The sequence below is a fragment of the Gallus gallus genome, chromosome 1, assembly GCF_016699485.2.
Source record: "Gallus gallus isolate bGalGal1 chromosome 1, bGalGal1.mat.broiler.GRCg7b, whole genome shotgun sequence".
Classification (NCBI taxonomy): Eukaryota; Metazoa; Chordata; class Aves; order Galliformes; family Phasianidae; genus Gallus; species Gallus gallus.
Genome location: NC_052532.1, coordinates 175,288,343 through 175,301,960, shown reverse-complemented (window position 1 = coordinate 175,301,960; position 13,618 = coordinate 175,288,343). Strand labels below are relative to the sequence as shown.

The 13,618-nt window shown below is 46.6% G+C and overlaps 1 protein-coding gene across 3 annotated transcripts in view; it reads right to left on the bottom strand.

The window, feature by feature from the left end:
• SLC7A1 (solute carrier family 7 member 1) overlaps positions 1-13,618 on the bottom strand; it is a 44,007-nt gene that overhangs the window by 14,865 nt on the left and 15,524 nt on the right. For all 3 annotated transcript variants that reach the window (NM_001398060.1, XM_046941902.1, NM_001145490.2), the window contains 4 exons: positions 7,776-8,159; positions 4,347-4,505; positions 2,558-2,732; positions 506-630 (listed from right to left, as the gene is read on the bottom strand). In NM_001398060.1, the coding sequence (NP_001384989.1) occupies positions 506-630; positions 2,558-2,732; positions 4,347-4,505; positions 7,776-8,145 (829 nt within the window). In that variant the 5' untranslated portion in view covers positions 8,146-8,159. The remainder of the gene's footprint in view (positions 1-505; positions 631-2,557; positions 2,733-4,346; positions 4,506-7,775; positions 8,160-13,618) is intronic.

The following is a 13,618-nucleotide window of genomic DNA, read 5'->3' as shown; positions in this document are numbered from 1 at the left end:
TCCCTTTAAATACACTAAGCCAGTGGAGCACCTTCAGCTGAATGCACTGAAGCATTCTATTCCAGAATAGCCTGATTAAAGCATCATCTGGAGTGGGATGTCCAAACTCCATCAGTCACACAAAGCATCTGAACCTGGTTTTTCTTGCATGTCTAATCGGTACAACTGGCCACGTTTTCTACAGAGCTGGACCTGGTTAGTGCTATCAGTGAGCAACCGTGGGACTGGGCCCTGGAGGCAAAGAAGAAAAGAAGCTCTTTTGATGGGTTATGCAGCCTGCCACGGCAGCTAGAAGGCAACATTCATGCACCCAGGGACATGGATATACTCAGCGCTTTGATTATCAGGAGCAGCTGAGTCAGAAATATATTATGGGCTGAAGTTAACACAGGAGTAATGAAAGCAGTGTCCTGGATTACTGATTATCTGTGCTGTGCAATATTACCAAAAGCCAATCAACCAGCAACCAGGTTCACAACTGGAATGAAGACATCCTCCGTCTTACCTGTTGTAGCAATACAGTCAAATCCCACGAAAGCATAAAAACATGTGGCTGCCCCTGAGAGGACTCCTTTCAATCCATAGGGCATAAACCCTCCAACACCATAGAGCTTTTCTCCCTGTGTTTGACTAAAAAGCATGGCATTGGGTTAGAAGCATTCTGCCTAGGTGAGATCAACAAAACTATTCGTACAGCTCATAGTGACACCCACAGCTGGAGTTCAAAGGAACATGCCCTCCTTTTCACTACAAATACAGGGCAAAATGCTAAGTTCTGCCCACTGCTGAGCTCTGGACTGGCCTGCAGCAGGCTGGGGAATGCATGGAATAAGAATGGTTTTGTTTATTCCCATCATCTGTTGGCTTTTTTTTTGGTGGGGATAAAGACGTCTTGTAGAACAGGGAGAAAATAACATGAGCATTAAGATCCCTCTCCTAAAATTAATGTGTTCGTGTAAATAATGGAGCTTTTGAAAAAGCCCAACATGTAATCCTTAACACTGAAGTCAAACAAAAATGTCAACTATGCACTGTTCGCCCAAGGTGGATTCAGGTAAAGTGTGAGTAGACACCTCCACCCTCAACTTTAAAATTCCCTAAACCAACTTTGTATCCAAATTCTGCCTGCCGTGCTGAGGGAGGAGAGGTGTCTGCACCTCTGAAACACCAAACGCTTTGCTGAGCCTGATACAAAGTTTATTAAACTCAACAGAAAGGCATCTACTGACTGGTGCACTCAGGATCAAAGCCTGAGATACAACTGCCTGTGTTGAAATCGCTGTCTAAAACACCCTTCAGTTCAGTTCAACTGAGGCCACTCAAAATTGAGACAAAAACCTTCTTCATGATGAATTACGGCAATTAAATTAAGGGAAATCCCAAAACTGCAAGTCTTATCAGGGAGAATCATCCAAACTCTCTTGTAGAACTTCCTCTGAAAGATGAAAGCTCTCTTGTTATTTACAGAAATAGTACAACCCTGATATGGATTACTCTGGAAATAAAGATGAAGTAAACCCCAGATAGACATTACAAAAATAGTAAGAGCTACAGGTGAAAGAGCTACAGTTATACTTTGAAGCTACTCCACTAATTGCTACTTGCTTGGGAATAGCAGGAGGGAAGGAGGGGGGACCTTTCCTATAGAAGCAATTTGTTCACAGGGAAGGAGCTCACAGCGGGCTGAATTCTGCAGAGAAGCTCAATAAGTGGCTTGTGTACAAGCCAAACTAGAGCCATGCAATATTTACAAATCTCTCCAGCTTGTGCCAAACTGTGTTTCCTTGCAGACCAGCATGAAGGGGTTAGATAGCAAGCCGGGACTGAGCTGATGTATGCGGAGACATTCAAAAGACAGAGAGCAGTCATACTGTATTGAACGATCTCAAGCAAAAAATGAATGGCCTTGTATCACCGCTACCCTTATAAGCTCCTTAATTTTGGTCTTGTGTAGGAGTACAGGATTTTGGCCAAGTAGCAAAATGTCATTAAAAATGGATTTGTGATATCTCTGCTGCAACGCATTAAGATAATCTGCAACTTGCCTCCTACCTTGGACCAACCACTGGAACAGGTTGCCCAAGGAGGCTGTGGATGCTCCATCCTTGGAGGCATTCAAGGCCAGGATGGATGTGGCTCTGGGCAGCCTGGTCTGGTGGTTGGTGACCCTGCACATAGCAGGGGGGTTGAAACTCGATGATCATTGTTGTCCTTTGCAACCCAGGCCATTCTATGATTCTATGATACCTTCTCATGCGTATGGACAAGGTCTCCATAAATACAATTTCTTCAAGGAAATGACCAAGGTGTCCAAAAAAAACTACACAGCTGTATTAGGTCAAGGCTTAACACAGGCACAACAGTCAGCCTGGGGCAGCCCTGAGTATGAGGTTATCTGCAAAGCTCTTTTCTCTCCTCTTTGGACTCCAGTCCTGACACTGGAGTTTGGTAAACGAGGGAACCAAACCATTCACAGGTTCCCTGAATCTCTCACAAATCCTCCTGCAAACATGAATAAACATCCATTTTAAACCTGAGAAGACAAGGTCCAACTTACTTGTCTCCATGAATGCCAGGGCTGGTATTGTAAATGTCCCGTTCAGTCAACTGCCAGTTTTTAACAGATCCTTTCACGAAGCCAGAGACCACGACGAAGCCGATGACGAGGATGTTGATGCAGGTGAACACTTTGTTCACCAGGGCAGATTCCTTCACACCAAAAGTTAAAAGCCCTGGGAAAAAAAATGGAAAATATGCAGTCAGGTATTTCACCATGCAGCATGCATGGGGGGCTGCCAAAGGCAGCACAACAGCTCACTTACTGAAAATATCAACGCTGAGCTCTGCCCACTGTAGTATTTCTGTTCCTCCACAAAGCCAGGCAGCTCAGGTAGGTCAGGATTAAGTCACTGGGAAAGCTGACGGGGACTCCAGCCCACACATTACTGATGTGACACACCTTCCCATACAGCATGTCAATTTGGCACATGCTCCAGGTAAAGTTTTACCTCACAACACCACGCTGTGTCACCTAGATACAGCAACACACTCCACCGAGCCATCTGGAGAAAGCACCACAGGTGGTTTTTCAGGAAGGAGCATTGTCTTAGAGGTCTTGGCCAAAGGCAGATGTTATGAACAACATTCACCTTTACTTGTGAGCAGCAGAAAACATGATGCCGTTCTCGACAGAGACTGAATCCAGGAGGTCAGCTACTTACAGCTCAAGACACAGAACAATGCAGCATCATAGGACTCCTGCTTTGCCAGAGAGCTCAGCGAGAACGGGTTTTCTGCCCATGGTCTTCAGAGAGAGTCCATCAGGAGAAGAGCACATTTGCAGGCTCTGGCAACCAACACCTCACTGAGGCGTAACTCAGCCTCTCTGAGGGACAAGCTCTGGTAACTTCAGGTAGCTGACTTTCAAGAACCCAAACCTTCAACCTATATTTAATAAGAAGACTATGAGAAAGGAAGACACTTCACGTGGGCCAGAAGGACAAAAGAAGCCCTATATGGTATTCTTACTGCTACCCCGAGGCGTTTCAGGGAGAGGGGACATTTCTGTGCACTTACATTTCCAACTTTTAAAATAAAACATAAGAGATTCAAACTCAAGATGCCAAAACATCACTGGCTTATGAAGCTTGTCTCAGTGAGTATAGCCCATGCTGCGAGATGCCCATCCAGATCACAGTGGGAAATGTCAGGATAACCTTGTTGGGCAACGCTGCAGCTTCTGCATGCTGGAAACCACAGAGGTACATGAGAAGAGTAAGTATTCTTTTAATTAGCCTAAATTTTGTCATGTTTTGCAAGTGAAAGTAGCTGGTAAAAGTTTGGAAGGATTTTCCAAATCTTTATCAAAGTCCTGGAACAATTCTTTGGTAAAAAAAGAAGAAAAAAAAGACTTGACTGATTTTCACTTTTTTTTCTCTGGGGTCTGGCAGTCAGTGCTGATTATGATTGGGAGAATAAAATTAAAGGAGCAACAGAATGAAATTCTCGTATAATAGGACTGGGAGAGGGAGAAGGATTAGACTTCCTTACCTGACTGAGGTTAACAAGTCACCTTTTCTTTCCTTCCTTATATAAAACTTGACTGATGGTTTTAAAAGTGGCTCAAAAATATCAAGAGCTCCCCTCTCTAATTAAAAACCTTATAAACAGGATACGCCTGGTGCTAAGTCCTCTGTGGCTATATAGGTCAATCCACCACCCGTAGCAAAGAAAGAGCCTTAGTAAGTTGTCCAAAACAAATGAGGACTTCGTGCCCATTCCGAAAGCAAACAACAAAATGACAGAAGGTGAAGGTCCAAGACTCACAAACACCCCTGAGGTTTTACCTGTTAAGATGATGATGATCACCACAGCGAAGATGTCTGGGTATTTTGCCAGCACTCCCGGAGCGTTCATTGTCATGTATCTTTTACAAAAGTCTTCAATGTGCCCACCTATGATTTCATCGAACGTGGCGCTCCAGGCTCTGGCCACACTGGAGGTTCCTGCCAGAGAACAGAGAGGATGTGGGTCACCTTTGGTGGATGGCACACCATCCAAATTCAGGACACTTTGGACTCCAGTACTGGAGCATCTGAGTGGTATAAAGGCACTTCTGGCCTCAGCTTGCTGCAGTTGAACACCATGGCACAGCTCGCTGGGACGAGGGCTGACCCAGGGGTCTCAGGATGTCTGATTCTGGGATGCTGTTGGGCCAGAAGAGCCACTCCAGAGAAATGAAACAGCAGCAACCACCAGCCAGTGGCAGCACTGTGTAAAACAAACAGCTTTGGCTACCAGACAGTCTGCTTCTTATTCTCCTGCGTTACACTGGTTACTGTTAGATTACCAATACTGTACACTATATATAAATATCTCACACAATTAGATGCTGTTATATAATTACTACTGTACAGAATTACCTAGTTAAAAAAAAAAAAGAGGTTGGCTTGCTGTTGGTTTGCAAAGCAGTTCCTTAGAGGACTCTGTGCACTATTCTACCCAGAACAGTTCATCCTGACACAGGCAGGTTTTGAGGTCACAGCTCCAGCACCTGCAATTGTGTCAAGAATTGTGCTCACCCACAGCACAATCCTCCTCAGCAGTGGTCAGCAACACCTGCAGCAACGCTGGGAATGTTCTCTGTGTGACCTGGCTTGTCAACAGCATCACAATAAGGCACAGCTCAGGCCTGCCCGGGTACCATGCTGCTCTTTGAGACGCAGAGGCACAGACTGTGAGTGTGTTCAAAGGGACAGAACATTGGTGCTGTTAATCTAAAAAAAACCCAAAAGTTACACTGTATCACATTACAAATTTTCAGCTTTGTTTCAGGAAAATCCCAGGGAAAAGGATATTTTTTTACTACTTTTATTTCTTTGCCTTGGCTGCAGTATTTCATGTTCTAGGACGGGAAGGACCAGCTCCTGCACGCTTTACATTAACGTCAGTTGCTTGGAAGCCAGTTCCACATCGCTATCAGTTCATGCAGAACTCTGTAACCAACAGCCTTGGAAAGTGGGGAAAACTGGTATTATTCCAGCATTGCAAACACCTGGATGATATCTTTATTGCTGCTGAAGAGCATGGAGCACAGGGCCTGTATCCAGGAGGATTTATGGCTCTGGGGTCAGCACGACCTCTCCAGGTGGCTCCTGCCCACCCTGCACAGCGCTCAGGCCAACTGATCTGCTTGGGTGTGAGCTACAGGATCGACCCAGGCTGGGAGGTGACCACGTCTGGGAAGGAGACCCCAACAACAGCCACTTACAAGGGTGGATAGCGACAGGACAAGGGGGAATGGTCTTAAACTGAGACAGGGGAGGTTTAGGTTAGATATTAGGAGGAAGTTTTTCACACAGAGGGTGGTGACACACTGGAACAGGTTGCCCAAGGAGGCTGTGGATGCCCCATCCCTGCAGGCATTCAAGGCCAGGCTGGATGTGGCTCTGGGCAGCCTGGGCTGGTGGTTGGCGACCCTGCACATAGCAGGGGGGTTGAAACTGGATGATCACTGTGGTCCTTTTAACCCAGGTCATTCTATGATTCTGTGATATGACTCTATGATGCCACTATGCACCACGTTAACCAGCTCCCACCAGCCTCCTCTTTCCGAAACATTCCTCCCCACAACCTGGCACAACTCCCATCACCCCAGAAGAAATTTCAGATCAGATCCTGGTCCTGGAAGCCCTCTTCCCCTCACCATCCAGACCCTGCTCAACTACTCAAATGCCCATTTTTCCTCATTCCCCCACTTCCAAGACCCTACCCTGGACACTATCGCCACCCACCATCTGCTGGCCACCACAATCCCATTCCATCCCACAATACTTTCTGAACAGATGTCTGAAACCTCAGTAAAAACACCAACTTGGCTGAGTCCCTTACCGATTTGAGTTCTTGCCACCCTGGTTGGATTCTGCTCAGGATGGTGCCACTGCTCAAGAGTGTAATGCTAGAGAGGTAAATCTTGTCATCACGAATTTGCAGAACCAGTTTTGGGGACAGTGCCTTTTTTTACGGCTATGTCAATCATTTTGGAGATCCAACACCATGGTAGGAAGGGCCAACATGTAACTGACCAGGTAAGGAGCATGAGGAAGACTATTTAGCATTACTTTTCTGGATTGGAGCATAAATAACTAGGAAAACCGTTCCAATTTTTTATGTGTAGCCTAAGCAGAGTCCATTTTAGAAGTCTGGAGTAAATTATATGCTTAACTTTGTTTAAAAACTATTTTTATCTCCTCCCTGCAATGAATTTGATTCATAGAAGAACCGCGGGACTCACATTTCCTGAGGAGACGACTTTAATTGACTTTGGTTTTTCAATCTCTCCTTTCTTATTAAAAAGTAAAAGAAAGAGAGGAGGGAGAAGAAAAGGTTTCAGGTAGCACACAGACGAGAGCCAGCACTATCTCAGACAAGCAGCTGCTACATCACAACGTCACTCGTGATATGATCTTACCCTCCCCAGCATCATGGGAACTAATCTCCAAGGTAACAATTGCATATCTCATAAAATGCAGTTAAAAAAAATAACTTCCTTCAACCATTCAGCACAACATTGTTTTTCATTCTAACTCATATGTCTTCACTCTCAACTGGCAAGTTGGCTGCAGCCTTACTTATAGGCGTGATAACAAGCCCAGAATGTGCTTGAAAAGACATGAATCCTTAATTGGCAAAGAGTGGTTTAGTTTTAATATGTCAGCTGAAGAGTACACCGCGTGCTCAAAGCATGATCCAAAGCCTCTCCTAGTGGGAGTGAAGGGCTTAAAAGGGATTTGCTTTGGACCTTTCAGAGACTGTGAACCTGCAGCTCACCCTACGTTTAATCCTGCAACCACTCATGAAGCAGAATTTGGATCTCCAGGTGCTCTGAACAGGTTTTGAAGGGACCAGAAATTAATCCTTAATCAGCCTGGAGCTGTCATGTAAAAGCATCCTTCTGTCAGCTGCTTCTTTCTCAGCAGAGGCAACACTTTTGATCCCTGGCAAGTGTGCAGCAGCCAGGATATGCCAAAGAGACGAGGTGGGAGTTCAGAGGAAGGAGCTGAAGTAATAATTTGCCTTTGTTACAAACCCTCAGCCTGCAGGACAGCACTCACCTCACCAAGTGACAGCAGCCACAATCAATACACCCTGCCAAAGAGCCCTCAAATCTTCAGCAAGTGCAGAGCAATGCAGGCACACAAATGTGGCTGATCACAGCAACACGGCTGCCATCCTGGACTCACACTATGGTCTCACTGCACGCCCACCGTACTCACCGATAACGTAGGAGAGGATTAAATTCCACCCCGTAATGAAGGCCCACAGCTCGCCAACAGTCACATAACTGTACAGATAAGCCGATCCCGTCTTAGGAACACGAGCACCGAATTCTCCGTAGCAGAGTCCGGCCAGCACGGAAGCCAAGGCAGCGATCAAGAAGGAGATGACGATGGCAGGTCCTGCGTTCACCCGTGCCACAGCCCCAGCCAGTACATAGACACCTGCCCCCAGAGTGCTGCCCACGCCCAGGGCCACCAAGTCAAAGGTGTTGAGGCACCGTGAGAGCCGGCTGTCTTCTCGAGTGCAGTCCACATTTTTCCGGCGAAGGAGCTGGTTCCCAAACTTGATAAATTTCTGGCACTCCATCGTTGTCTTTGGGCCTGCAAGAAAGATGCTGCCATCATTAGGTGGACCGGTCACACCCCACAGAACAGGATCACTGCGGAGTGGAACGCTGCGCTCCTATTACATTTTAGCCAAAGAATCTCCTCCTCACTTACCTTCCACCTTCCCACATGGCAAAATGTCTCCTGAGCGTGTTATCTATGCTTAACACAGGGATGCAGAAAAGGAAAAATGCACACTATTTCTGCTTCCTACTCCCATTCACGCTGATCCCAGGCAGGTGAGCCGTCCTCCCCGGCCCCCACACCACAAGGGACACCAATCACCTTACAGCCACACTGTCCACACACAAGTGGGGAAGTCTTCATGCAAAGCTTGTCTTTCAGATTTGCAGGGAGACACTGTTTGCAGCCAGCCAGACCTATATTCCTCCCTCTGAGCTCCAGTTCCAGCCAGCAGCTGCCTACAACTACACAGCCTGCAACAGATAGGGTTTGGGCAAAAGGGCACACAGAATCAAGCTTAAATTTGGTTACACTGAGACAAAGGATTACGCTGTTTTACATTTGTGTCAGCTAAGGAGAGAGCACAGGGCAGGTCTGTGAGCTTCTCGGCCCCAGCAGGACAACAGCACTGCAGGATGGGTGCTCATTTAAACTACAACCAGTCAAACCAGCGTGGCCAGCAGAGAGGCTGGCTCTGGAGGCCATCCTAGTAATCAGTGCTGTCAGGGAAGCCTTTGCAAAATCCATCCCTTGAAGATGTATGTCTCTAGACACAGCCTGAGTAGGGAAGCTTTGTCCTGCTTCTTCTGATAAAACAAGGAATGTTGCTTCAAACCTCAGAGAGCAGAGAGAGCTGCTGCTCCTTATCACACTGCCCAGATGGGTGCATCAGGCAGGCAGTAGAAGGAACTTCTTCCTTCTCACTTCATCAAGTCTAGCCCCAGTTGTCACAAGATATGATGACCTAACACCCCTCCCATAAATGTATCAAGCTTACCATTAAAACTTTCTAGATCCTTATCTCTACTGCTGGAAGGCTCCACCAGCAATCTGCCCTCCAGGCACATCACTTCAGTAGGCAGCTTTCACACGTGCTCTTGTGCCCAGAACAGCCTTTCCCCTCTGCTGGTTACCCCAGGGTACCCTTAGAGACCAACCATAACACCTCAGCCTTCGTTCCAGGTTGCAGATTAGGAAAAATTTCTTCTCAGAAAGAGCTGCAATGCATTGGAGCAAGCTGCCCAGGGGGGTGGTTCAAGAAATGGGGAGATGTGGCACTGAGGGACGTGGTTAGTGGGCATGGTGGTGACAGGGTGGCAGCTGGACTAGGTGATGTTAGAGGTCTTTTCCAACCTAATGATGCTGTGATTTCGCAAGCCCTGAAGAAACGGGGCAGCCCCCTGCCCTGTCTGCAATAACCTTCCTCCTCTGAATCACCCTCCTGAGCAGCAGTACATCCCATTAGCACCCTTTTACTTCCTTGTGTCAGGAGTAGCTATCAGAAGCAATAAGAGCACTCCCAAGCCAACCACCAGGAACCCCAGTGGCCGCCTCCTCCACAAGTATCTGTTCTCCTTTCCCAGTCTGTCTTCTCATTAACATGTTCCTTCTGCACCTTGCTGGTTTCCTGCTTGTTTTCATCTTAAATAGCTTCCTGTGTGGCACCGTGTCAAAAGCTTTACTCAAGTCAAGATAACGAGAGCTACCACTCTTCCCTTTATCCTTAAAGTAAAATAAAACCCCTACCTTCCTTGTACTTCTTATCAAATACAACAGTCAGATGAACCTCTCATGGTGAAACCCCGTTATCCCATTATCTCTTTGCTATTCCCCACTCAGCAGGCACCACCCCGATTTCAGCACAGGATTCACTTTGCTGGCTCGACTGCTTTCATGCCCTGTTTCTTTCTGATCACCCATCCCCGATCCTTTGCTTCTGAGTTTTGCTGTCAGGTTGCAGTCACCTTCCTCAGCCACTCTGCCTTCATCCCAGCAGCAGCATCCTCAGTCAGAATTCAGCAGGTACGTAACATAAAGCTCCTTGTAGCAAGGGTGTTTCACTAAGATCTTCTGGATTACTCCTAACTGTTACACCCAAGAAAACATGTACTTAAATTAAGTTGGGGGAGTTATAACGAGGCACGTTCTTCACTCAGAATAAGCCACAGAGCAGAAGCCCAACAGCAGTGACACACACCGTGAACTTTCCAACACTCCCACAGAGCCATATTCAACCCAAAGAAAATCTAAGCTGGAGTAACAGAGCTGGCACTGATAATACTTCTATGGACAGGTCTGGCTCCAGGCACCAAAATCACTGCTTCACGACCAGTGCTCCTCTACTAAACACACACCAGCATTCCTGTTCTGTACATGAGTGCATTTTAAAAGTGATTGTCCCAGTGTCCACATTTACCATGGGTTGGTACATGCTGCACAGAGCCCATAGAGTGCATGAGTGCATTCACAGAGTGCATTCAGGCTGGACATTAGGAAATACTACTGCTCTGAAAGGGTGGTCAGGCACTGGAATGGGCTGCCCAGAGAGGTGGTGGAGTCACTGAGCCTGGTGGTGTTCAAAGTGTTTGGATGTTGTGTTGAGGGACATGGTTTAGCGAGAACCATTGGTGAAGGGCGAATGGTTGGACTGGATGATCCTGTGGGTCTTTTCCAACCTTAGCGATTCTATGATTCTATGATTCTATGAACTGGACAAAACTGGGATGAAAGCAAACTGAGAGGCACACGTAATGCACTTCAACAACCGACGGGTGCTCAGCCTACAAGAAAAGACAACAGCTGGTCCAAAATAACCTCTCCATAGTATGTGCAGAGCAGGTAAGTGGCTCTCAGCAGCAAGCACTTTGCTCTGCAGACCTGAAAGCTGCAGTACTTGCTCCAGTAGAAGCTGTGCGAGAGGATGAAGGCAGGTTCCATTTTGGACCACTCCTGGCAGCTCCAAGGTGCCCCAGCATGATTTCCATGTGGCACCTTCAGCCTGGTTTCAGCAGCAGAACTTTCAAATGTCTCCTTTCGTTGGTTATGAAAAGGGAGGAAAATGTATTTTATTCAGACGCATTGCTGGACTGAAGCATTCAGTTTCAAATGAGTGGTGCCTCATCTGCTGATGATGGAACAGTAATATACTTTGCACACTAACAGCATGCTGAGAATGTAGATCAGCCAGACAAAAATATTACTAAATGCAATTTATAATAGGAAGAAGTAAGACTTGTACTTCATCAACTCCAGCTAAAACCTAGCGTAAAAGGTGGGAAAATGCATGCTAAGAAACTTAATTGAGTCAGTCATTAAGTCCAATTCTTCAATTTTACCACCATATCAAGGATAAAATCAAAAAAAACTCTTCATTTTCCCAAGACAGCAGCCATAAACCTGGGCCTGAACTCCTCTCTGCCTTGGCCTCAAGCCTACCTCCCCTACTGGGAGAAAGTAATTAGAACTGAGGATTGAGAAGTCTCGTTGTGCCAGGAACTGCCCAATCCACCAACAGCTCCTCCAAGGCTGCTATGGTCCAGAAATACACTGACTCAAACCAATGGAGAAAGGCAGGTTTCAGGTCAGGCTTCTAAAAAATCTCATTTGGTGAACCACGGGAATTGCCAATGCACGTTGAAGGGAAAACTATTTTCTCCCCTCAGCAGGATGACAGGTCTGTTTGCCAATGTTTATTCAAACACTGGATCTCGCACACAGCCTCCATTGCACCTGAACCTCATGCAAACTCACATCAGCCAGAACTGCTTTCTTTCACCTGCCTGCTTCCCCTAAAGCAGGACAGGGCAGGACAAGACTCTGCTTTCAGGAAGGACAATACAAGGCCTAGGTTTTGCTTAACTCCCAGCAGATTGAAGGAGATCCCACTGGTGCTGGCACTCTACAACAACCACAGCAATGGGGCTGTGCCCCATCTCCAGCAGCACCGGTGGTTTATATTCAGCCTTGGAGAATACCAGTGCTGTGCAGCAACCAGGACATAATGCTAGAGAAGATTGGAAAAACCCTCCAGAACTACACAAAGAAATCCCTTCCATAACCTGCAGCCTACTATGAGCAAGATACCCACATGAAATGTGTTAACAGGGTTGTTTTCCAAAGCCAGTCTGGAAGTCAAGACCAGTTTGACTCACAACCAAGCTCGGATTCCAGTGCAAACACGGGTTTGTTATGCAGTACAGAGACATCAAGAAATGCCAAAGGACTGTAGAAAAACAGTTTGCTTCTTGCAAAGTCAATATTTATGGCAAGGTTTACACAGTAAACGCCTAAACAGAGAAGTTCAGAAGCAACATAGAGAACAAGACAGAGTTCCAACTGAGGCTGTTAGTAAAGCCAGAGGATGGCTATGAGGTAAGGAGACACGGCAGCAGGAGGCTGCGACGCAACGCAGGGCTCTGCACCGTGCCCTGAGCCCACAGGGATCCCTGCAGGACCGGGAACTGAGCTGAACATCTCTGATGGATGGAGCCAAGGTGACAGGGAGCTGCCTGAGGGCTGGGCTGTGTAATGCAGGAGAGGAAAACGCTTGTTTTGTGTACTCACCAATGAGCTAGTGTGGACATGGGTTTCTGCAACAGCACATGAGGGAATGGGGCTAACCCTAAGTGACAAGTGGCACTAATAAAGGCAGCCTGACCTACCTTGGTCTCATAAATGCCTCCAGGCAAAGGCAGGCCACGGCTTCCTGCAGTCTAGAGCCATGCTCCTTCTTCCTTCCATCATCACTTAAATCCAAGAAGCTGGGACTGCTAACTCTTTCAAGATGTGGTTCAAAGCCTCTGTTTCAAAAATGTACTGTTTAATAATACCTGTAAACTACTTATTTTCTACACAGGCATATAGATTACATTCAACTAAATGCAGTGCATTGCAAAATGAAGGCATCTCAGCAGTCCCAAACCAATGGAAGTTTTATCTCAGCATTAAAAACGAAGGCCTGGTGCCTGACACCCTCTTTTGCCACACGTCACAACAAACTCCTCCTTGGGCATGACTGTCCCTAAGAGAGAAGCAGCCCATTGCTGCATCAATGGGGACCAGGGCAGGAGTGTGGCCAGATTTTGGGGGCTGAGAGAGATAGGCTTTATTTGATAGAAAAAACTACGTATATATTTCAAGCTCACATATAAACTCAAGAATCTCACTAGAAATGTATTTCAAACCAATCTCATTCCTCAAGCATATCTATAGGTATTTATAGCTGTATTATAGTTATCAAGAATAAAGCAGAACCGCTTTCTGTGGATAATTCGTTTAGAGGAGAAACTATTTAATGACTGACCTAGAAATTAAGGCCAACATCCCGAAAGTGGCTCAATGCCAGCAGACGGCCACCTTCTGGCTCATCTCAGAAATCAAGATGTCAACTCCATCCTGCCCAAAAAGCAGCGGGAAGTTGGAGAGCCTCTCCTGTCAATACAACAGCACCTACAGTGTGCCAACCACCAGCAGTGAGCAGGGTGCAGGGT